General features: G+C 40.3%; 1 protein-coding gene across 2 annotated transcripts in view; it reads right to left on the bottom strand.

Annotated features, from left to right (window-relative positions):
• The window catches only part of LOC131126483 (glypican-5-like), a 105,663-nt gene that overhangs the window by 14,046 nt on the left and 64,701 nt on the right, over positions 1–26,916 (bottom strand). For both annotated transcript variants that reach the window (XM_058069082.1, XM_058069083.1), the window contains 2 exons: positions 20,600–20,720; positions 8,441–8,579 (listed from right to left, as the gene is read on the bottom strand). In XM_058069082.1, the coding sequence (XP_057925065.1) occupies positions 8,441–8,579; positions 20,600–20,720 (260 nt within the window). The remainder of the gene's footprint in view (positions 1–8,440; positions 8,580–20,599; positions 20,721–26,916) is intronic.

Raw genomic sequence — 26,916 nt, 5'->3', positions numbered from 1 at the left:
TTCACCTTGTGCTATTTGACCCTAACAGGCCGAGTGAGACAAGGTTCAGACTCATCCCTGATTATCCATCTACTCTGTTTTCCAATATCTGCGGAATGTCTGCTTATTTTGGTTCAGCACTATGTTACAACGGTAACAAAAACTTTGAGTGGGTTGTGTTGTGCTCAAGAAACTCAATGGGGTCACAACCTCCTCCGTCTGAGTGCACTGTAGATAATTCTGGGTATAGACATTAATAACACAGAGTAAAATAAACTAGGATAATCAGAAAGTAGCTGGAGCTGGTCAGGTCTCAGAAGAGGGGATATATCACAGATGAAACGTTTAGTCTTGGCCTGAAAAGTGGTAAAGTGTATATGGGTGTTATGTCAGGAAGTAACTCAATGTTGCAACATGAGCCAGTTTAACAAACATACCGATATCAATCCGATCCGATGTCAGCACGATTCATATATGCATGTATTACTTATTTTATAGTGTGGAATGTTAGAAAAGGCTTGATTGAGTGATATTACTCAAAGAGAGAACGACAGTCAGTAATAATCGATAGGGGTGACGGGCACTCGTCCGATGTGGGTCCTGCCTGCTGTGATATGTATGCTGGATCTGGCACAGCTGGATAGAAGTGCTGGAGAAGAATCTGGAATGGACTGCTTGTATCAGCGTGCAGAGCGTATCAGAGATTGTACATGTAAGCCAATGCAAATGATAGGATCGACATGCAGTATCGCATCGGGACACAGCTAGTGTTTACAGGGTATATGGAAGAAGAAGATGGCTGAGAACCATACTGTCTGATATCCATCCATTTTCTATACCGCTTATCCTCACTGGAGTCGCGGGCATGCTGGAGCCTATCCCAGCTGTCTTTGTGCGAGAGGCAGGGTACACTCTGGACTGGTCAGCCAATAACAGGGCACATATAGACAAACAACCATTCACACTCACATTCATATCTATGGACAATTTGGAGTCACCAATTAACCTAGCATGTTTTTGGAATGTGAAAGGAAACCGGAGTACCCGGAGAAAACCCGCCCATGCATGGGAGAACATGCAAACTCCACACAGAGATGCCTGACGGAGATTGAAACCCAGATCTTCCAGAGCTCCTGACTGTGTGGCTGGCAAACATGCCCACCATGCAGCCTATTATAAAAAAAAACAACAACAAAAAACCCTGTTATTTATTCTATAGCTAATTATATATTTCTTCATTCATATATTTATATATACACATATATACTCGTAATTGCTGGGACATGGAGAAGAGCTCTGTTTCTTCTAAGTCGGGTGTGTTGAATTGGTTTCAAGTTCAAACATGTGACGTTACTCAATGGAACTTGTTCAGCATGTCTCCAAAAAATAAAGCCATTATCATTACCGCATGCAGACAATACAATTCGAGTTATAACCGGCACCCGATACTCTCTGGAAACCATCTTCAAAATGTAATCTACTCCTACAAAGGCTGCACTTGTAATACAAGATTCTTTCTAAATGAACAAATGCCTTGCAGCACATTTTCTGAGTACATTCTTGGCATTTCTTGGTACTATGTAATAATGTTCCAAGCACCGATTCAAAAATCTTAACACCTTGGAATCAATTATGCAAATGTCTCGTAGTAACTCAACTCTTCCTCCGGTTAATTACCTGTTGCCACATATTTCTCGGTGTGTCCAAACCAGTGTCCCCAAGAAATGCTGCAGGGCCTCAATCATAAAGGCTTAACTAATGCTACTTATAAAGGAAATGATGATGCTGGCTAATGAGAACCATTATCCTTTGATGACTGTGCACTGAGGGAGCCCTTCCAGATTAAATATCCTCTCTGTGCCATAAAACCACGGGACAGAGCGTGCCAAGCTATGGCGAAAGACAAGAAGGAAGATAGTATAAAAACAATGGAATGGATGATTGGATAGAGCTATTATAATAAAACAATGTAAGACCAGTGAATGGTCATCAGAGGAAAACAGACTTGGACACCAGTAATACTAAAGTACTGAAGTGAATTACCCCTCCCAAATCCACATGTGGACCAGATCCTTTTCCTGACTCAGCAAAGCTGTCTTTATTCCTTCTTAAAGCCTGAGCTTACACGGCAGCATCAACATTCAGACCCCTAAACTCCACATGAAAGGTTAAGGGAAATGGCAGTCATACTGGTAACATCCATATCACGACACAGCCAATACATCTGTTGGCCAGGTGGTGCTTAAGCACGCCAGTGCCAAGGGGTTTGGCTCCGTTGGACCTGGGATAGGTAGGTATCTCGGTTCATCCTCGCCCTGGAAGAGTGTTCAAGAGCCAAATCCCCAAAGGCATGCTTTGTAACCTTTCCCGACTTTTCACTCAATACATACGGTCTCACTAGACTAGTGAGCTTGAGGCTGATAACCAAGTAACCGCTCAAAACAGAAATGCAATCCCTGTGCACCTCTGAGTGTGAATGTATTTTGCATGTACTGTATGTCAATGATAACTCATAAAACATTTGTGAGGCTATATTCATAAAATCAAATCCAATTTGCAGCACATCCAACTGCAGAGTCAGAGTCAGCAGTTAAATGTGTATGACAGCTCACCCTTCGTCATATAGTCACTGTTACTGCTGAATGAATCACATATAAAGGAAAACCCTCAGTAAGCTTCGAAATCTATTATCTTTTCTGTTGCCGAATTATGCCCCATGTCCTCAATCTTTTGTGTTTTGTATGATAATGGAACAATTAAATCAAACAAAACATATATATTTTATTTTCACAACTTTATTGAAGGGCTGCACGCAGACCTCACAGCTCGGAGACCCGAGTTCAATCCCACCCTCGGCGATCTCTGTGTGGAGTTTGCATGTTCTCCCCGTGCGTGGGTTTTTTTTCCAGGTACTCCGGTTTCCTACCCCATTCCAAAAACATGCTAGGTTAATTGCCGACTCCAAATTGTCCATAGGTATGAATGTGAGTGTGAATGGTTGTTTGTCTATATGTGCCCTGTGATTGGCTGGCGACCAGTCCAGGGTGTACCCCGCCTCTTGCCCGAAGACAGCTGGGATAGGCTCCAGCTCCCCCGCGACCCTTGTGAGGAAAAGCGGTAGAAAATGAATGAATGAATGAAAACATATATATTTTATTTTCACAACTTTATTGAAGGGCTGCACGCAGACCTCACAGCTCGGAGACCCGAGTTCAATCCCACCCTCCGCCATCTCTGTGTGGAGTTTGCATGTTCTCCCCGTGCGTGGGTTTTTTCCGGGTACTCCAGTTTCCTACCCCATTCCAAAAACATGCTAGGTTAATTGGCCACTCCAAATTGTCCATAGGTATGAATGTGAGTGTGAATGGTTGTTTGTCTATATGTGCCCTGTGATTGGCTGGCCACCAGTCCAGGGTGTACCCCGCCTCCCGCCCGAAGACAGCTGGGATAGGCTCCAGCACCCCCGACCCTCGTGAGGAAAAAGCGGTAGAAAATGAATGATTGAACTTTATTGAATTACAAAACTATCATGAAGTACAGTAAACAATACAAATGTTCCAAGCGCCAATGTGCAAGCAATGCCTTCGCAGTCTTGATGATGAGCTCACCAACTGACAGATGGTGTTTGTTACCAATACAGAATTCCACTTCCCCGGCAGCACCAGCCACAGTCCCCTTTTTTGCTTCACATCTCTTTCAGAGAATGTTTATCCATGCATTAATTCGACACCCGCTGCAGAGGCTAATCTGCTTTCCAGTAAATTTGATTTCATTAACATGTAACACCTTTGCCAGGCCTGTTTTGGCAAATCTGTAGTGAAGGCCTACCCAAATGCTGGCAGACACTCAGTGAAGGAATTTGCATCCAGGGCAACAAACAGGCAAAGTATTGTTTCACTGTCTGATTCCCAGTCTTCTAGCTCTAGCTCACTGTTCATCGTGGAGCGTCAGTTATTGTACCTCCTGCTCATTAATACATTAATGAGCCATCTACAAATAAATAGCTCAGCCAATGGAGACCCCTGATACAGTAGACATGCCACAAAATGCACCACAGAAGAGGCTGCAGGAGAGAGGGAGGATATGGTTCACTGCAGATTCACTGATTTATTCCCCTGGCTGTGGCCATGACAGCTCTTAATGTGCAGGCGTTGTGTAGTTGGCACATAAAGTACACTAACATGTCTCCGGGCAAGGGTAGGTTGTGAATCACGATTAAGCAGGCATTACATCATGGATTCTGACTGTACATGCAAATTGTAGTGAGTTCAAATTATGTATTTTCCCATTTTTGCCTGCAAGTTACAGTGTTTTGTAGGGTGCAATGAGCTGTGTGAGAAATGTCAAGCCAATGAAATTTCATTAATTCATTCATTTTCTACCGCTTTTTCCTCACGAGAGTCGCGGGGGTGCTGGAGCCTATCCCAGCTGAGACGGCCCAGGGTGGAATTGAACCCTTGTCTCCTAGCTGTGAGGTCTGTGCACTAACCACTAGACCGCCGTGCCGCCCCAATGAAATTTCAGTTCTTCTTTAATAATAGGCAGTGTAACACAGGTAAGTTTCAGGAAAATATCAGTTCCAAACTAAAAAAAAAATCAGCTTTTTGTAAAAAGATATATTTAAAGTATAACACAAATTGTTTGCTTTTGTGAAATTTCACAATGTGTAAAATTCAAACCTGCAATAAAAGTCTGACATTTGTGTGTCTCAACGAACATTACAATAACATATCTCACACCAAGTAACCAAACTATACTACATATATACTATACTACATATATACTACATTCATCAATACATCATTCCCAGTGTCTTTGAATGTGTCCTATGAATGCCTTACAGACTGTATGTAATTTAGTTCTTTTAGCCATTTTTATGCTTAATTTAGGCCAAACAATACGTACATATAATTTGCTTCAATATGCATATTTTTGGATGAATAATAAATTGAACAACAAAACATGACTTATTAATTCATATATTCTTGAATTTGTTTATAGTGAATCTGGGAAATTGATATACAGTGCTATGGAAAAGAGGAAATGCATACTACGAAATATATTTCCCCACAATCCCATGATTTTTGATATTGACATTAATTCAGCCACATGACAGCCAAGCATGGATGAAGCAACGCTGCAGAGGGAGACTGCATGTGCATTAACCAGCCAAGTTGGAAACGGTCAGCGGGTACAGCCGCAATGTTAGCTGCTGACAGCAAACAGTAACGGCTGGTGCCTTTTGCTCCAATGGCACTAAGAATTCAATAAATGAAAAGATTCCTTCTTTCAGACGAAGGTTTTTTTTTTGTTGGATGCTGCTGTTACCCCAATAAAAGAATGAACCTGCATGTCAGAAGGTTTCATCTTCAGTTAGAGAAAGCCAGACCTTGGGATCAGGAGGTAGAGGGTGTTGTATGTCTGGTTTGTCAAGCTTGTGTGCTATATTTAGAAAGTTTTAATGTTTTACCTGACTGTCAAACGGCCTCCCTCAGAGGGGAAGGCAGTTGTATCGCCACATTATTTTCACCTCTACTGGTGTGGTTTTTCTGCAAGTTTCTAAAAGTCTAAGTGATAGGAAAACAAAACCTTCACTACACTGTATCTTCTCAAGGTAAAATACTACCGGGATGCGTGGCAGATTCGTTCTAAATGTGATAACGAACCCAAACACACCTCCAAGATGATGAATGGTAATGGATTGTCCAGACCTGAACCCGGAGGTGTAGAACCACAAGGTATCAAACACCCACCAGATCCGTATTTTCCAGACTTTGAGCAGGCTCAATTTTCAAAACACGCTCCTGTCACGGTGTTAATACATGGTGGTCATTCTCCCCTAGACCCGTCACCACTCTATGAGGTCCTCAAGCAATCATTTTGCTAACTAACACAGTTACACCACAAGTCTCTATACCGGGGGTCGGCAACCTTTACTGTCAGAAGAGCCATTTTATTAAAAACTCAATTAACTCACAATTAAAAACTCCAATGTTCCTTTTGGGGGGTAGGGTGTGGGGGGTATAGTCATGGTTAGTCTACCCTGTGGTGGGACGACCTGTAACATCCCAACCAAAGCAGGCAGCCAAACACTTGCTTCCCCTCCATTCCTCGAGCTCACTAGTCAGAACTCAGCCAGGGTTCATTCAGGGTCTCAAAGAAAGTCAGATTTTTAAAAACCTCATTACAAAGATACGTATTTTTGGGTGTTAAAAAATACTTTTCGAAAGGAAGCCACAACAACGAGGCCGAAGAGCCACATGCGGCTCTGGAGCGGTGGGTTGCTGACCCCTGCCCTATACAGTCTGCACGTAGTTTTGTATTACACTTTTCCCAAATGTTTCTGTGTCCCTGAAAATGAAAGTACACAAAATGACATGTCATGTTCCTAAATGATAAATGTAAACTTCAATCCGCTTCAGAAACTTCAATCACATCTTGATTGCATTATTGCAAATCCATTGTGGTGAAACCACAAAAGTGAAACCATGAAACACAACAGGTTACTTCAAACACAAAGCCCATCATTACTGACTGGATTAGTGCATGAAATATGACTAATTCCTTTTATATTATATTTAATACGCAGGAGGTCCAGCAAGCGGAGACAGAGGCATCCTATCTCATGAGATAGACTTGCAGCATTTCTATCACATCTAAGCGATAAAAGACACACTGAGTCTGTTCTCTGTAGATTAGCAATGTTCATTAGTTTGCTAATGAAGTCTCCCTTGCCAGAACAATGGGCGGTCATGCCCCCTTTTAAATAGACCTGGGGAAGTCATCACAATGAGTCTGCAATCTCTACAGAAAAAAACTCCCAAAAAACTCAAAACTGTTCCAATGACTGAACTGGACTACTTTAGTCAAGTGATAACGGACGACAAACCTTGAATGAGCTCCACGCCTCACCAGGGGATTGGTTTAAACGTAAATGCACAAACTAAAGGGTTTTGTGTTGTAAATCTCAAACAGTGGCTTTGATTGATTTCTCTCAGCTGTTAGGATACTTATAGAGCTCCAAGGAAGGCCAACATGTTGCATCCACATGGCAACAAGGAAGAGTGTCAAAAGGATTTGTCCAGGGCAGCGTGTAACTGGCACGGTAATGGCCATTGATTGCTCTGTAGCGCTACAAGGTAAAAAGAATACTGTGTAGACAGTGAGGATAGGGATTGGAAGATGCTTCCTTGAGATAGGATGAAGAAAAGTAACATTTAATTCAGGCATGTCAAATCAAATTTAAACTTAACATTTTGATACAACTTTTTCTGCCTTGGGTTTTTTGAGCTTGGATTGTTGTGGGTGGAAAACAACGGTCAGTCACACCCTGAAGTGGATATTGATTGCCTATTTTTGGATTTGGACTTGTTTAGCATGAACTCATAGACTCCCAACAGGTTATTTTCAAATACACAGGAACGTACAGTAAATTGCTATGGTTGTAACAGGTTAAGTCTGCTAAAAACTATAAATTACTTTATGAAGCTACTATTTTTGTTATACACTATTATAATAAGAAAGACTAGTTGTGTATATCAATCTGTTGATCTGCCTTAATAATGTAACGGATTTAAATGAAAATACCTAGAAATGGCATTATTCAGCAATTTTAGGTGAGATTAAAAAAAGATTAATTAGATTGATTATTACAGATTATAGTTAATTAATCTGTATTTTTTTTTATTTCTTGACAGTACTAATTCATTAATAATTTATTTGACTTTTTTGACACTCTCACTGTTGAAATTAAACATTTATTCATTTTGCCTTAATCATAACTGAAGGTAGATAATCAGGTTTTCTTTGTTTTTCTCAAGCTGCTGTAAACTACCTGTAAGTCTTCTGGTGCCTTCCATGGTAAAACCTGCTCACTTAATTTTTTTTTCCAGAATTAGAATTAATTTATTGTTGCAATAAATTGTATTCCCCTAACATTCTTTTCAAATAGTAGAATATTGATCTCATATTCAAATAAAAATATGAATGCTGACTGCAACATGATATACTCCAGTATTTTTTAATTTTCTTAATAGTCAATAATAATATGATTACTATTATTATGATAATTATAACTAAATGTGTTGCACACATGGCCCCCACCATTTGAATAGTATTTCAGCTGCAATCCTGGTGGATTTACTTAACTATTATTGGAACCCTTTTGAGTCTTCTGTAAAAGATCAAACATTTTCTATCAAAGCCAATACAAGCCTGAACAACAACACACTGCATTGTGTGTTTTAAATGCAAAATATGTAACTGGCTTGTTGTGTCAAGTTCTGAAAAGCCGTGGGAGACACAGGGGATGTTTTTAAAGAGAGCTACATATAATTTGGATGAAAATGTATGCACACTGTTTAAAGGTTGCAACCATCAAATTAAGGATAGTTCACAGTTGATTATATCAGCTGGGTGGGTGGGGGGTGGTGGTACGGGGGCACGTGTGCATGTTACTTACAGGTCTTGTCTTGACCGTCTCCTGAGGCTTGACATCCATCTTCATCATCACAATCTGTGGCACTGCCCTCTGTTTCGCCACTCCCCAGCTCCTCCCAGGTCTCCATCTGACCCAGATTTGGAAATCTCTCCTGGGTTTCCTGGATCACAAATGCAATTACACAAAGTCACAAAGAAGTTTATATGATAGTGTGAAATGGCACAAACTGTGATGCACCCAAGTCACCTTTGGGTAAAAAAAACGTTGGTGGAATTGTCCACATTCACATGTTGCTTCTAGTGCGGTGTTATAAAATGAATATTTGCAGCAAGACAATCAATAGACCAGGATGAAAGCTGAACACTTTCAAACGAGTTAACCAACCCTTTGGCTCTGGCATGAAATGAATCATGAATCATCTGAGCCTCAAGCAATCTGAATTTCTTTTTATGACCCCCCCCCCCCCACCCTGCATGGGACCGACTAATGGGACCACCTGCTGACCCATCCTTCTGACGGACGTCATCAAGGTGGTCTTTGTTCCATCACTCCATGTAAGACAAGAAGCTCTCCTGATACGACAACAAAGGCATCCTTTCGGAATAAGGTCGAAGAGTATCATGAATGTTGGATATGAATGTAAAGTGGAAGGCAACAAACCGTGGAGTTAGGTTAGGTTGAGCAACCTGACAAGGTCAATGCCCTAGAAAGGGTAGATTAGTTCCGTTGGGCTGGAAGGAAACCACTGACACCTGAAGTGGCCCAAGACGTTTGATGTAAAATGTAAAATTTGCTTTGATATACACGTGTCCCCACTTTGCGATTCTAATTTATAAACCACGTTATTTCATGGTTGAACACGGCCTATTATTAGTTAAAACTAGGGACGCTCTGATCAGGGTTTTATGCTGCCCATTCCGATACTGATCATCCATGAGTGAGATTGGCTGATACCGATCACATGTATTTAGTGTTTTTCAATGCAACCAGTCCAGGGTGGACCCCGCCTCTCGCCCGAAGACAGCTGGGATAGGCTCCAACATGCCCGTGACCCTTGTGAAGATAAGCGGTATAGAAAATGGATGGATGGATGCAGTGCCATTGGCCAGGTCCGTCATTAGAATTCCAAGGGCAGCTGGCCTTAGGTAATGTTCTTAAAAATACATAATAATGTTTGGAGGACAAAGTATACAGTATAGTATAATGAGTGTTAGGATGTACCCAATGGATGTAAGATACAATTACACCTGGGAGAAAAACAAGCTTTAAACCAGGGGTCTCAAACACGAGACCCGTGGGCCAAATGTGGCCCGCAGGACACTAGCTTGAGGCCCCCGCCTTGATATGAAAGTTTAATGTTAGTGCGGCCTGCACAAGTTTGATATGGATGCTGTATTTTTAAAAATTATTACGTTTGATTAATGTTCATGTTAAAGGTTAAATAACTGTTAATAGTTATCCTCCCTATCCGTGTGGAAGTGGTAAGTTTTTGGCTATTTAAGTTTATAGGAAATAACTTGAAGGCTACCGTTTAGGTCGCTAGCTCTCTAGTTTGCGAGTTAGCATGTGTCTCAAGACCCTGCAGTTGCGCAATATGTTGTAAATAAAAAAGTATAAATGTGACTATAGTCGTGTTTTGTCATGTCTACAGGGCTCTAATAATGCTTTGTTCATTTTAATCTGAAAAAAATAATTTGTCTACCCACCAACTATATGTGGTTTCTTAATTTTTAATTATTTGCCGTTTTATTATTATTATATTGATTTATTACTGATTGATTGATTTTCTTTATTCTTGATTTATTTATTTATTTATTATCTTATTTAGTGCAGAAAAATAAAAATTAAGATATTTGAGAACAGTGGAATGTTTTATCAGAGCTTTTATTGTAGAAAATCGAAACCAAAGCACTGAAAAAGTTTGTATATTTTTCTGTTTTTAATAAATGCGTTTTTTTTTGGGGGGGGGGACCTTATGCGGCCCAGCCTTGCCCGATTCATAACTGGTTCTGTCCTCTTTGCTGCTGTGCAATGCAAATTTTCCCACTAAGGGACGAAAAAGGCATATTCTTATCTTAAAAATAAAAATATAAGATGACGGTGATGTAGGACTCTACATTAGAGTGGTCGTCTCCCAACCTGAAGGCTTGATCCTCAGTCCTGCTGTGATCATGTTGAAGTATCCTTGGGCAAGATATTGAACCCCCAATTGCTTCTGATGCTGTGTCAGGAGGTAAATGTGCTAACAAAAGAACGAAAGACTATTTGCTATTTGACCAAAACCCCTCCCGAAAACTGCAAATTAAAACATAAACATTACTTTTTTTGCTCAAATCTTTCAATCAAATTCAGTTTTAATCAAAAATACCAAATATCTAATTGCCTCCTTCAAATGCAAATTTGTCACATTGATTTATTTTCCATACAATAAACGGGTGAAAATTAAGAGAAAGCCAGCCCTCCCCTCCTTGAGACAGAAAATCCTTGATTATTTTTTGTAATCGAGGTACTCAATTGGAGCAATCATTGCATCCTCACATCAGATTGGTAATACAATTGATTTGGATGCTTTGTTTTTTTTCCCATCATTTTATTGGGGGTTGTAGTCTTGACTGTAAAAAGACACACAGTTATGGCAATATCCTGCTTCTTTGAGTTCTGTTACAAAAGGCTCTATTTTGGCTATTATGTCTGTATAAAAGAAGCAAATGAGAACATTCTAAAACCGTGAGAGGATACCTCTAAGATAATTAGTTTCAACTCTGGGCGAATTGATAGTATTCTCTACTCAAGATGTCTTTGTAAACCGATCAGACTGCGGTTCAATACATACGTATTAGAAATCAAAAGCAGAGCTGTCATAATATATATAATGTTATTACATTCAAATTCCATCTTTGCCTATTTTCCCAGTCAGACGATGAGCTATTGATTAGGGGGCTTGTAGAAACATTGTGACCTTTGTGCAAAGGAGATGCAGTATTTATACAATGACATCCATCAGGATGTTTGGGAGCTCCGAGACAGCTAAGTGATAACAGATGATAGGATTAAAAAATAACATTGGTTATAGAAAGCCACCGAGATGAACCGGATGACTTCTTCAATGCATGTCCCATGAGTTCACAATTAAACTGTCTGTACAATGTTGATAACCAACACCATCCTGACCAGCGGTGGTGTATCACGCTAATAACAATGCTTTTCAGCCGGCGATGCTTGGCCCAGCTGCCTTTAAAGTATAGCAATTAGAAAGGAAATCAATTAAGGCCATGTTGCTGGGGGAACCAGCGTTCTACTGTTGGAGAATTGCTGCTTGGCTCCTGTTCAAAGTAGCTGGTTGCTTTGCTTTGAATATGGTGGCAGCCAGGTTTTATACGATGCTTCTGTTCAAAGAGACAAACTTCTAATTCCTCCCAAGAGCTTCCCAGAGGAAGATGCTCACCCAAAGAATTCTTAAGGTACCACAAATGATGTGAGACATTACTCCAAATTGTAATGGACCATATAAAGGGTGGAAACAGCAAAACACAATGGCTGCAGCAATAAGTTATTATGAATTAGAGATGCTTGGCGCTGTTTTTTCACGGATATTTGAAATGCTAATATTGTCCAGCACTTCATTACCAGTACCAATATCAGCTGAAACAGACTATTAGACCAAACTAATATCAGGTCACATCTTGTGGAATGAATGACAACATTATGTTTTTTTTTTTTTTACTGTGATGCTAATGGATAAATGTCACAAATAAACGCTGTTTGTGCATAGTAATACATTCATCCATGTTCTGTACCCCTTATCGGAATGAGGGTCGCGGGTATGCTGGAGCCTATCCCTATCTTCGAGCGAGAGGCGGGGTACACCCTGGACTGGTCGCCAGCCAATCACAGGGCACATATAGACAAACAACCATTCACACTCACATTCACACCGAGCGGGCAATCAAACCTGGGTCTCCTAGCTGTGTGGCCTGCGCACTAACCACACCATGCAGCATGCATATACAGTCAGCAAGCATATTTTTGTATGGCTATTTGTGAGTAGAAAAGCCCAGTTAGGAACATTCAGAAACGCTTTTTATGAAATATTTGTTGACATTCTGTCCAAAAATGAAACAGTTTTCCAATTAAAATGCCAGAGAGAAAGTAAGAGAGAGCCAGAGCTTTCTCGGCTATAAAGCTAAGCCCTCCTTTGCTGCTGGTTATTCAAAGAGAATGTATTGTTTGTGGGGATTAATGATACCTGTTACAGCCAAACCGTTTCTGGAGAGTTAATTAAAAGCGAGCCTTTGACTGGCAGTTCAAACAAATCTATATAGCTTGCTTTCTCAGTTTGGACTTGTCTGCAGCGCAATCCATAACACGGAAACTGTATCTAAAATCAAAGGCTCAGCAACAAAGTCAGCCAAGTACATTTCTGCTGTCGTACTTTCTCCCGGTCAGCCAAGGAAGCCAATATAAAAACAAACCTGTTATACAAAAATGATTTTTGTTTTGCCCTGTGACTATTTGATGGGAAATCTATGACACTTTATGGACAGTGGACGGCGGAATTCTAATTTTCACTGACAGGCACCAGATTAATAAATATATTAATGTCAGACGGCCATCTCAGGGAATCCATGGTCTGTCTATTTACTCTTAATACGTATCCATCAACATAAGCAAATACCTTGTACTACAAGGGTGCGAAGAATGCCAAATGGTGACACTGCAGTGTTAATGGGCCTTCTACTGATACTATACATCTATGTCTACTTCAATATTGTGGCCATATTAATGAAATGCTCACATTATATACATTTGCTAAGACTTTTGCAAGTGCAATGTCGCAAATCCATCCACACAATCGCTTCTTATTGGCCAAAATTAAATTGAAGAGTTAGTTTACTATGTACCATCAATGCTCCAATCATGCCTCTATTTAATCTCCTATTGTTGTCAATTAGTAATGGTAATGGTAATGGTTTTATTTCATTTGAACATGCATCAGATTACAATTAAATACATCACATAATCAGTTCACAGTTCCACATGTCCAAAAGGAGTACTTTTGTTAACAATGACCTCACCAGCTGAGCAGTTTACTCCTTACCACTATAAACTTGTACAATAATACTTAACTTTATCATGCAATCCAAATCATTATGAAAATTATAAATGTGTAAATGAGAATCTCCCGTCATTAATTATCGCCTGCTTTCAATTAATATTGTGTCGACGGTTTCATTTTATTGACTGATTAAATATTCTTATACTGAGGCTGCTACTGCATATACAGATTTCATTTTCCTGAAATAAATGACTCTAACGACAAACTTTTCTGGATTTGTAATTTCTTACATTTACACTCGTCTTTGCGGGATTCCTATCATGGTTTTTCAAAAATATTAATAAATAAATCATGCTGTGTCGTGGTTGAATACGGCCTATTATTACTCACAAAATATTCTAAACAAATGCTACCTGTTTTTGCCTAAATTAAGCATTTTCAAGCATGAAAGTGGTAAATGTACTAAAATACCTGACACACCTGTTTGCAATTATCACCTGGCCCATCTTTAACTGGTCTGTGGACCGCAGTCGTAGCCAGATTGTTACCTGCTCCTCCCTGCCTTGTGTTCGCGCTGTGCTCCCTTTTTTATGGTCTTTTTACCTGTATTGTAAAGACCTGTTCTTTTGGTACTTTTTCACTCTGCTTGTTTTTCAGCAGCGCCTTATTACAGCGTTTTTTTGTTATAGTTATTTTTCAAATATGGCTGATTTGTGTTGTACTTTGTATTTTTATGTTTCTTGTCTTTTGCTACTTTGTGGACGCTATTACTAGTGGATATTATTTACTATTGTTATGTCTACTACATTGAGTAATATGAGCTTAAAGATGACTATAGTTATTTCATGTCTAGAGGGCTCATTACGAACAGGTTTTCTCTGCTCTAACTACAAAATATTCAATTTATAAATGAAGAATCCTAATGTGTGGAAATTCACTTATCACGTTTGCGTTGAAAACCAATTCAATGGTATTAGTGTACAGCACATACTGTAAACAAGTGCATCTCCTGGCCATGCATGCACTTCACTCCTCATTATTTTTCTTGTTACATGGTTCCAAAATCAGGAAATAAATGTATTTGTCAATCAAGTAAACTCTCCAGAGATTGGCGTCATCCCTTGAGCATTTTCAAATAACGGTAGAGTTCCACACCCTCTGAACTGCAAGCAAGAGCAGGCTTGTGCTGTGTTCGTGACAGTCGGCTGGCCATGAACTCAGGGTAACTATCACAAGTCAATCACCCAAGTTAAACCCTCCCACACCCTGCACCTGTCAGGCGCTGATTTGAGCTGACTGTGTCCATTTCAAGTATGTACATGTGGGTTGATTTTGTTTTCACTGTAGCAAATAAAGGAGAGGAGATGAGAAATGTGTTATTGTATGTGAGGTGGGAGTGCTTGAAGGTTGCAGCTTTAAAGACAACCCAAAGGTAGCTTGTGTATGGGCTCAGAGGGCATTATCATTACCTTAGTGATGACTGTATACCATATTTTGCAGCATCATCAATCAAAATGTATTCCTTGTAAATAGCAGATGTCATATAAATTAAAAATAAAAAATAAATTAAAAATTAAATTAAAAATAGACTCCTCCAAATAGATATTTAAAGAAAAACTACAACTTTTAAAGCTGTATAAAATGGGCATACACTTTACTGTATTCAACTGTGTTCTATTCCTAAAGATAAAGAGTTAACATAGGAACCTCCCAATCCCATATGAGGACACAGGCATCCATGCAGCAGCTGATCCAAGCACTGCCTGCAAGCACAGAGGTGAGGCAGAAAGAGTGTGTATTTAAACATACTTTGATATGGGACCTGGCTGGGCCACTGGCCAAACCACACAGCAACACACCAGTCATTCTCATCAATCACACACAACTGGCCTGCTTCTTTTTTTTTTATCCTGGAGTGTGTCCAACTGTCCGCTTCATCATTTCTAATGCTCGTGTAAATGTGCGAGCGTGTCAGAGAGAGCAGAAAATATCCAGCAAGAATGATTTGTCTGGACTTTGTCTCACCACTGAGTGAATTATAAATTGACAAATCATCTGGTTTGAATAGTGCAATGGAAACAAGTAGGCCATTGTAGAGGAATGGCCATAATAAACAGCTGTAGTAAAAGCTGGAAATCAAAAATCCACTTTCAGACTTTTATTGTTCACGTTAGCAATATTACCGGGGTTGGGGTGATGCAGATGATAGAGGAAATGGACTAAGCACTACTACTCCATTAATGGCCCATTTTATAGCAGGTGAAAAGGTTTGTTCTCTGTATCTCTGTGTGTTATTAAAGCTGATTTGACATAGAAATGATGTTGCAACTCAGCCGCAACTGTGTGTGACCCACCTTTAAAACCTGTCTGCCACAGGATGTGTACACCAAACATTAGTTTCAAGTATTGCTACACACCTTGTCTGCATACAGACACACATTTGCAGACATTTTGTATGTGACAAGCGCCATAAGAGGAGACTGTAGATGAGAGTGTCACGGTGTGCGATGCATCAGCTACATCACTTTGAACAATCTTCTTAGTGCTACTTAGAGCTACTTTATATTACAGTAGGTAAAAACACATCTTCACGTTACTAATGATATAAATTGAGGTTATTTCAAACAGACTGGAATTCCGTTGATATAACGTACATGCAGAAAATGGCAACACAGTCGTCCCTTGCCACATTGCTTTTCAAGGTTTGCCACTTCACATAATCATTCATTCATTCATTTTCTACCATTTATCCTCATGAGTGTTGCGGGGGGTGCCGCCGTGCAGCCCCACAAAACAGCATGATTTATTAATATATTTTTGAAAAAAATTTGATTAAGTGAAGGCTGAATGAATGAATCAATGAATGCTGTTTTGTGATTAAATACAGTTGATTATTAGTATATATTATTAGTATAGATTATTAGTATATTCATTCATTCATTCATTTTCTACCGCTTGTCCTCACGAGGGTCCCGGGGGTGCTGGAGCCTATCCCAGCTGTCTTGGGGCGAGAGGCGGGGTACACCCTGAACTGGTGGCCAGCCAATCACAGGGCACATTCACACTCACATTCATACCTATGGACAATTTGGAGTGGCCAATTAACCTAGAATGTTTGTGGAATGTGGGAGGAAACCAGAGTACCCGGAGAAAACCCACACATGCACGGGGAGGACATGCAAACTCCACACAGAGATGGCCGAGGGTGGAATTGAACCCTGGTCTCCTAGCTGTGAGGTCTGCGCGCTAACCGCCGTGCCGCCCGCATTCCAAAAACATGCTAGGTTAATTGGCGACTCCAAATTGTCCATAGGTATGAATGTGAGTGTGAATGGTTGTTTGACTATATGTGCCCTGTGATTGGCTGGTGACCAGTCCAGGGTGTACCCCACCTCTTGCCCGAAGACAGCTGGGATAGGCTCTTGCACCCCCCACGACCCTCATGAGGATAAGAGGTAGAAAATTCATACCTATGGAAAAATTGGGAGTCACCGTGGAAAACCCACGCATCCACAGGGAGAACATGCAAACTCCACACAGAGATGGCTGATGATTAGTATATATTAGTGAAAAATATGACTATTTAATAAAATTGTATATTTTTGGAGCCTTTGAAGTATTTTCAAGCATAACAAATACAAGGCATTCAGAAGATGTTTTCAAAGACGCGATCAATGCTATGTAGCATTCAATAGTGGTCACTAGGTGTCAGTAATGTTACTGTAATGTTTGGTGAGGCACGCGATCGTCATACATGATGGCCAGAGCAACAAGTTTTATTGCAGGTTTGCAGGTTATCTAACAATAACATTAAAACCATAATAATAACATGGGCAACTGTTACACTAAAACTCAACTCTGAAACCCCAACATTACCTCCTGTCCTCCACGCGTTATTTATTTGCTTATTTGCTCTTGTTATGATTACTATATTAGGTAATACAAGTGTAAAGATGACTATACGTGAGTTATTTAACGTCTAGAGGGCTCTAATAATGTTTAAAAAACATATTTAAAAGGTCATAAACAGGTTTTCTATGCTCTAACTATAAACATATTTGATTTAGAATTAAGGAATCCTACATTTCTGAAATACGCTCATAAAGGTCGGGTATGGAACCAATTAACCACGATAAACGAGGCCAATGTTATTAATATGTTCTGGAGTGAGTACCAAGCTAATTGTTTCTTGCCTTTAGTCAAGCATAGTGGTAGCATCATGGTCTGCGGAAAAGTAATAACAAACCCTAACACACCTCCAAAATGACAAGTGCCTTGCTGAGGAAGCTGACAGGGAAGGCGATGGAGTAGCCAAGTATATCTCCTCCAGACCTGAACCCAAATGAATACCTGTGAGACATCCTCGAGCGAAAGATGTCTAACATCCAGCAGCTCCACCAGTGATGCCATCAGGCAAAACCTGTGCAACTCTGATTAATTCCGTGCCCAAGAGGGTTAAGACTGTGCCGGTCAACAATAGTACATCTGTAGTCACAGCTGCCCCCGAGGTCGTCTGACAGAAACGTGGCTGCCTCTCCTACCACCACCAAACATTCATACAGGGACAGTGACTGGGTGGAGGGAGCGAACTGCTATTCTTCCCATTTCTGGACGACCTGCTCTACTGAGCCGCTGCCTCCCCGTCATTGCAATAGTACTGTCCCTTGAGAAGAACAAAATGCTGAAATGTGAAAATGAGAATTTATATAGTTACGTATATACATACATTATTTCATGGCATCCACTTTTCAAGCTGTCTATTGGCAGCAGTTGGTGCATCAGTGTCAACCATCATCAACAGATCACAGGCTCGGAAATCAATCAGAAGCTACGAATGGTATTAAGTGGAATAACTCTAAGAAAATTCTACACATAAGTTTCGGACTAACTATATAACTTCTTGTGTACTTTTCGGGAATTATTAAAGTGCAGCACATGTCAAGGGTTGCAAAGATAATAATGAAAATGCCATAGTGCACTTGGGGATGCTTAAGTATTCTGGAAGTGCCACGGACCGCCTGCCACATTATGCAGCTTAACAATCTGATTCTTTGCTCTTATCTGGCGTGAACACAAAGCTCCGCAGCACTCCGCCACCTGGTTGAGATTCAAGGTGGTCCCTTTCAAGGCTGTTAATGTCAACAGGACACCCGCCCTGACTGTGGGTGGTAACCATGACGACCGAGTACTTGACAGCCACTTTGAGCGCTGGGACGCCGGTTGCAGGTCAGAAACCATCTTGAGATGTCAGTGTCAAAGCTTCATTGTGAGACACCTTATATGATAGAGTTAAAGACAGAAAGGAATGTATGGGTTAGAGAGCGTACCAGAGGTGATATAAGGGGTTATGTAGAATTGGAGGGAAAGAGCAGCACATCAGCGGAGCCCAAGAGACACATCTGATAAAAGGAAGCCAGATAGTTGTGGTGCACTGGAGAGGGGCAATAAAACAGCCACAGAGCTGAATAAAAACACAAGCAAGACCGAGGGATGTAGATATAGGAACAGAGAAATTCCTGGTGTGCTATCTATGGACATTATTTCAGGGGCTGACAAAAGGCAGAGCCATTCAAAGGGGAACCAAATCCTGTTCCGTCCATCTCCACAAATGCCCTCTAGGGACTGTGTGAAATGGCCCTTTTCTTCTTGGTTCTTTTCAGGCCCGAAGCCCATCTACATGACAAACAGAGTCACTTTGAAGTGGCTGGTGTCGTCTCTGCCTTTTCCAGCACTCATCGGTGACCTTTTGATCCCAGTGTCTCATGTTTCTTTCAACAGTCATTCCATTTTTATCTTCAACGCCCTTCATTTCAGTCTGATTTCTGTCTTTTGTCAAAATAAGTATTTGAATGTAAGCATACTGAAGTTTGTGAGGACTGTTGATTTGATACAAACACATCAATTTTGACAAAAGTGTTGTAAGACGCATGGTCTTTCTGTTGATGAATAACATTTGACCCATTTTAAAACGGCAAACCATCCTGGTTAAAATTGGCTTTCTTACTAATATCCTTCTTCTTCTTCTTTTTCTTTGGGCTTTTCCCTTCAGGGCTCGCCACAGAAAAACAATCTCCTCCATCCAACCCTGTCTTCTGCATCTGTGTCTCTCACACCGACTACCCTCATGTCCTCCTTCACTACATCCATAAGCCTCCTCTTTGGTCTTCCTCTATGCCTCCTACCTGGCAGCATCCTTCTACCAATATACGTATTCACTATCTCTCCTCTGGACATGTCCCAACCACCTCAGTCTGGCCTCTCTGACTTGGAGATAAAGGGCCTCTAACATGTAATGTTCCTCTGATGTACTAGTTCCTGATCTTATCCATCCTGGTCACTCCCAATGAGAACCTCAGCATCTTCACCTCTGCTACCTGCTCCTGCCTTTTCCTCAGTGGCACTGTCTCTGGCTTTTCTTTCAAATATCCGATATATCTGTATGGTCCAGTGGCCGCTGAAAGTCACCTCAGTCACATCAACTCCATACGGCAAGGAACAAAAAAAAAGCCAAGTCAAGTCTACCAGCAGGCAGTGCAGAGGTGCTGAAAAGAAGTGGTGATACCCAAGAAGCCTGCTGAAACGTCACTAACCAAAAAAAAAAAGGATTAACTCTTCCACCAGCACATCATATCAAACTGCCAAGGAAAAAAGGAGACGAGCTTAACTCCATCACAGAGGTGCTGCAACCCAAGAAGCCCTGAAGAACCAGCTCCTATTCCTGCCAGACTTCAAGGAACAATCAAATTACACTATAGTGCTTTCTAAATATTCTGACGCCATTCTAACAGTATTCTTAATATTTCATCTGTGGTCCAATTGCATTTGAGTCAAATGAGCAAGAATGATTCAAGAATGGTTCAAAAGATAATCAAAATGCTCAAATCTTTAAACCTATCCATTCCTGTTGGTTCTGCTTGATTCATGCTTGTGATGATTCATGCTTTGTGTGACTGGGGCTTAATCCCAGTAGATATATAAATAATATTATAGATTATAGAATATTTATAGATAAATACTTCACTCTGTCACATGAACGCACAGTAAATTCACAGTTTCAGAAGAAGCAATGTGAACTCATTAGTCAATCACAAAATAAAAAACATAAAGTGACGCTGCATCATTACCTGGTTGAATGTTTCCAACTGCTCCTTAACTTCGGCGAGTGCAGGGTTTGGGATACGAACTTTGACCTCAGGGTTTTGTCTCTGAGCATGCAGACCATTTCCTACCACTCTGCCAGTGTAACTGTGGGGAAGAGAAGATAATACAGATAAGATTCTGTATGATTATTTGTTTCAGAATATTGAAAGAAAAAAAAGATTGTACACTAGCAATGATCTTGAACGTGTGGCTCCTCCCCCAGGTTTGGACCTTGGCTTGGTTAAAATTGTATCTGCAGATGGATTTATAAATTGAGGTTCCCTGTTTGTTTTCCTCCTACACTGTTATCTAAATGAATCTGAGATCCATACAATGATACTAATCTTTCATGCAAAGGGGATTTAACAGCACTGAGATGAAATGACAAGTGCTGGCATCAAATCAATCGAGGCAACCAAAGGAAAAAATGTGGCTGATAAAGTGATTATGAATGGCATGAAATGTGGTGTGTGTGTTTTTATGAACGTGTTTATGGCCAAGAGCGTATGGATGTGCATCAACATGAATATGAGTGGAAGCAATCATAAAAGTGCTGAACTTGAGAATGTCTGGCATGTGATCTAAATGATGTCTTGATAAGGTCGGTGCTCCTTCGTCTTTGCTGAAACAGCACTTTGAAGACAGCCTATGGAAATTCAGAGAAAAAAGAAGTGCATAACCTTCTTCCGCTTGTTCTTGTTCTGGTTTATTTCCTCTCACTCCTTCAATCACCTCTTAATTGAGACGTTTGAAAAATGGATAACCTCGCTCACACACAAAAAGCCGACAATAAATAGGTCTTAATTCCCAGTGGCCCTGAATCTTTTCAACAACTGATAGCACCTGGCTGTTAACTTTCCTCCCATTGACATCAATGATAAATACAAGAATCCAACAGCTCCCAATGCAGTAGTTCAAAAGTGACGGCTTGTGAGTTAATGAGTTTTTATGCCTGTGTGTCCGACTCGGCTCGGGACAGCAGTTATTGGCACGGAATTGAGCTCATCAAAAGGGATTCTGGTGTGTTAGGCATGGAATTTGGCCTGGTACTTGTCATTTCAGGGCACGTTCAGTATTACATAGGAGACATGACAAGCCACACAATGGAACATTTCAAAGCTGAATGCCGTAGAGACAGACAATTAATGCTGCAAAGGGCGACTTGATGCTTTGGCAAAGGTATTAATGTATGGTTGGACAACTGGAGGAGTATGAATGCAATCAACAAAAAGCAAATTACAGTGGAAGAATGACAAACAAGGGCAGTCGCTTATCACAGGGTTTCACACTGTACACATATTCAGTATGCAAACATTGATGTACAGGCTCAAACCAGACCAGGGTTTGAGTTTTGGTTTGTTCAGTATAGTAGACCGCATCAGGTATTGTCCACATTGCACAATGGTATTCACAACTGCCTCTGCTAACCATATTAAAGGTTGCCTATTTTGCAAAAGCATCATTCATTCATTTTCTACCGCTTATACTCATGAGGGTCGCGGGCGTGCTGGAGCCTATCCCAGCTGTCTTCGGGCGAGAGGCGGGGTACACACTGGTCTGGTCGCCAGCCAATCACAGGGCAGATATAGAGAACATGCAAACTCGACACAGAGATGCTGGAGGGTGGAATCGAACTCGGGTCTCCTAGCTGTGTGGCCAGCACGCAAACCACTCTACACCGTGCAGCCTGCAAAAGCATCAATCATGACAAAAATACTGTGTGATGTCCTCACTTTTGAGAGAAGCGGCGCTCAAATGGCTGCTTTTTAAATTTAATGACATCATAAACGACAACACTCCTTCCTCATGGGCCTGATACCGTCTTCTGGAAACCCAACCAAGCAAGGTGAGTATGCGCCTATCACTTCATTGAGGAAAGTGTTGTGATGAAAAAGCAAAAAGCAAACCTTCACTACATATCTGAAAATCTATCCGGCTATCAGCTGCAGGCATGGGAGCTGTAAATTTAGGCTAAAGGCTAGACTAGCATGATCTACCTGTTTAGTGATTGTACTTTTAGGTCCAATAGCTATGCTCACAGGTTGTTGTATATATATGATGTGATATATTGCAGCAATTATGTTTGACAAGTGCAGAGCTGTAAAAAAAGGACAATATTGTCCAATATTGGAGCCACACAAAGGGCGTTGACAAACAGCTCTTTGGCATTAAAGCTACAGACAAGACAAATCACAGGTTGTAGCTTAACAATGGAGTGTGAAACCAAAACATCGCCTTTGTTGACCCTCAGTACTTAGTCGTTTGAATTTTGTGGTTTCAGTCAATCATAAGTTTTTAAAAATGTTAATTAATGAATCATGCTGTTTCAATATTAGTAAAAAAAATCAGCATATTGAAGTAAACTTTGTGTATTTGTTTGCCTAAATTAAGCATTTTCAAGCATAAAAACGTTAAAATTAATGATCCCATGTAGTGATCTCATGGCCTGCGCATTAGCAATGTGGTGTAAACACAAAAAACATACATGACTATAGGGGTGTTATTTCATTTTTACAAGGCTCTAATAATAGTAAGAATTGTATTTAGAAAGTCATAAACAGGTCTTCTATGGTCTAATGACAAAAATATTTCGTTGTTTATTAATTTTGAATCCTGCTTATTGAAAATTCACTTACCACGGTCTGGTCTGAAACCAATTACCCGTGATAAACGAGGGCTGACATTATTCCACAACAGGGACAATAATCCCTAATAAAAACATGGGCTATTGTTGTGGCCGTAAAACCACGGCAACCTGAAACTCAACTGTAAACCCTGACATCACTTCGTCTCCTGAAACACACACCCTGATCACCTTGGGAACACATTTATAGCGACACACACACAAACATGAGTCATTTATGTTATTGTTTATGTTTATGTTATGTCTTATTTCCTGTTTTTATGTTTGCTTTTGGGAGGACTAAAGGCTCTGATAATGTCTAAAAAACAAATTTAGAAGGTGATAAACAACTTTTTGATGCTCTAATGACAATGATATTCTGTTTATAAATAAGAAATTCTACTTTAAGGAAATTCACTTGTTAATTTAATTAATCGATAAATGAGGGATCGTTGTATAGCTCGACAGAGTAATGGTCACATCGCTTATTGGTTCAAGTTATGTTGACTGCTATGACCACCTCACATTTTTTTGTTACATTGTGCATCAGTCCAATAGGTTGTAAAAAAAAAAAAATCTGTTTTGATTCAAATGATGAATATTGCTAATTTCTCAGCTCCTGTTAGATCCTATGGACTTGACCCATCTGACCCTTTCCATTGTGATGCATGTGGAAAAAAGACAACATTAACTATTCTTTTCTTCCTTTGCCGGGAGCAGCCATGACACCCCCACCGACACCCTTTCTGTTGACCTCAACATTGAACTGCGTTGAAGTAACCCCAAGGGAAATTCCTGTCGATATGCTGCCAACAAAGCAACAAACTAAAAAGAGAGAACAAGAATGAGTAAATATGTGAAGAAGGTGAAGTAGAGAATGGGGCTCTTCAGTTGCCCAAGGTAAACGACATATCATGTCTTCTATCTGCGATACACTCCTGACTGATCATTGATCTTTGTCTGGAAGGCTTTATGAACTCACAATATTCACAAAGGACGATTATAAACAACAGTGTGAGCGTTCAAGTCATCTTTATATCGGTTCTTCCTGTCATTGACATCCACCATAGAATATATTGTCTCAAACTAAAAGCTTCTGTATCACACGGTTATCTAAATTACATTTGACAACCTGATGTGCAGTTTCAGTAGAAATTGTGAGTAGACGCTGAACTTGACGAAACAAATTAATAGAGGTTTAACAATGACGAATACCCTGCATGTGGCCGGGGCTTGAACCCGCCTCCACAAATCTACAGCGCTAGACAACAAGCTAAAAACCTGAGCTGTCAAGTCATTGTCAGCTCTTAACATGAGGGAGTAAAGTTTGCCAACGTACTAGCCAATGTAACGGGCTTGGAGATGTAGTGGGTGTACTATACACCAAAAGAAGACCACTCAATGGCCACTTTTCTAAATTTATTTTGCTGAAAAAGACAGGAAAATAAAAGAAATGTCTTCTCCTCTGCTCTCTTCTGCACCTCTACTTCCTACACGTACAAAACAACATTATTTTCTCCAGCAGAACACATACTGTCAAAACAACACAAAACTACTTGATAACACAAAAATGCTGCAAAGTAAATAATAAAGATGGAAACAACAGTAAATGAATGCATTTTGAACTCCGGTGTGTGTTATTGAAAAATAAATAATGAATTTGTGAGGTGGTCTAGTGGTTAGCGCACAGACCTCACAGCTAGGAGACCAGGGTTCAATTCCACCCTCGGCCATCTCTGTGTGGAGTTTGCATGTTTTCCCCGTGCATGCGTGGGTTTTCTCCGGGTACTCCGGTTTCCTCCCACATTCCAAAAACATGCTAGGTTAATTGGCCACTCCAAATTGTCCATAGGTATGAATGTGAGTGTGAATGGTTGTTTGTCTATATGTGCCCTGTGATTGGCTGGCGACCAGTCCAGGGTGTACCCCGCCTCTCGCCCAAAGACAGCTGGGATAGGCTCCAGCACCCCCACGACCCTCGTGAGGAAAAAGCGGTAGAAAATGAATGAATGAATTTGTGAGGTGAGGTTAAAATACCTTTTTATCCTCTTTTAAAAGAGTTTGGTTCTTGAAAGCAAAACAACACCAGGGAGGTGTTAATGAACCCTAATTGAAAAGACCTCCAGAAACATGCTGGTTTATTTTGATTAATAAAGCCTCTTCCCTCACACCCCCTGATGTGTGCTGTGTGGAATATTGAATGTTATTCACAGATAGTAAAACGGGCAAAAAAATGACAGTATTCAAGTCGTACATTCTTCTTGCATCAGTTGCAATCTCTGAATAACAAGAAAATGTCACAACGGGAGCGAGGCCAGTTGTGTGAGTGAGGGGGGTGGGGTGGGGGGTGTCGTGAGGTTGAGCTGAGTCGTTTGAGGCTGCAGCTAAAACTTTATACGAGCAGAGCTTGGAGATGGACGTTGAAATAGTCAGAAGAGGAGGTTTTGTTCCGAAAGGCCAGAGTGTTCTCACACGGCTGACATTTTAGTGAGCTAACGCCACAACGACACACGAACAAGCAATTGGTGAAAAGGTTGCTATGCAAACATTTGATCGGTGTGATTAATTTATGTGTGCATAGTATCCCTACTACTGTAAACAAAAGCATGCAAACGTTACAACCCATTTTGGACAGTATTCCGTATGCACAGAACCTAGCTTATTCCAATGATAAACAAGCGGTATCCATATTTAAAGCAGGGGTATAATGTTCTGTTTTTCCACATGATACCCACATTCTGCATTGTATCGTGTGTTGCAGCCTTAAGGCAACTTAATTAGCATGGAAATAAAATGATAATAAAAAGTGCAAGGAGAAAGCAGCAAGCACATCGCAAGAGGTCATCTTCATGTCAGGCAGGCTCAAACAGAAAGCTTTTCTCTGTGCAATACTTTCTCTTACAGTCGCAACCCCCCACCAATTATTTAAGTTTGAATCTAACCAGGCCCATCAATAGGCATCTACAAAGTACCCCTTGTAGGCATCTTTTCTGTGCAAACTGGTAAACACCCAGACACACTGGGCACCGCAGTGTCTTACTGTAGGTCTGGGTAGTACCTGGTGGAAGCAACTAGAATGTATGAAAGTCGACTTGACACCATGACCAAATATATTCACATCAATTTTTATGAATTAACTTTGATTAAAAAATATATTATAATGACTATTTTTACTTAAGTGGGAAAGACCCAAGGCTACAATTATCCATGTTTATGTTCTCTATACTATTGTCTATTATTGCCGTCACGTAGTAGTTGTTCACAAATGTTAATGTTGTGCGTAAATGCATAGAGGTGAGATTTAATAATGTTGTTAGCTCTGTGCCGAGTGCTAGTGTGTACTGCTGAGCCAATATGTCCATTTAGCTCAGGAATAAGCCTCTTGTTGAGTTAATTTCTTTATTGATTTCTGTTGTTTATGCCCCTTTGTGTATGTGTAATATTAGTTGCAATGTTTTGCAGATGACGGTGAAAGAGCATTAAGATCACAGATCACTACATAACATAAAACTATAAGATATACCTAATAAATATACAAGCATGTACTAACACAAGTTTAAAAAACATACGTTTTCTCATAATGCATTTTGTCTGAGCAAAGTATTTCACAAGCAGCATAGAAAATAACAAACATTTTGCACAAACCAGTCTTGAAAATGAGGGTTTATCTTATATTTG

The sequence above is a fragment of the Doryrhamphus excisus genome, chromosome 3 (assembly GCF_030265055.1).
Source record: "Doryrhamphus excisus isolate RoL2022-K1 chromosome 3, RoL_Dexc_1.0, whole genome shotgun sequence".
Taxonomy (NCBI): domain Eukaryota; kingdom Metazoa; phylum Chordata; class Actinopteri; order Syngnathiformes; family Syngnathidae; genus Doryrhamphus; species Doryrhamphus excisus.
Note: the sequence above shows the minus strand (reverse complement) of the source record. Positions and strands in the feature narration are given on the sequence as shown.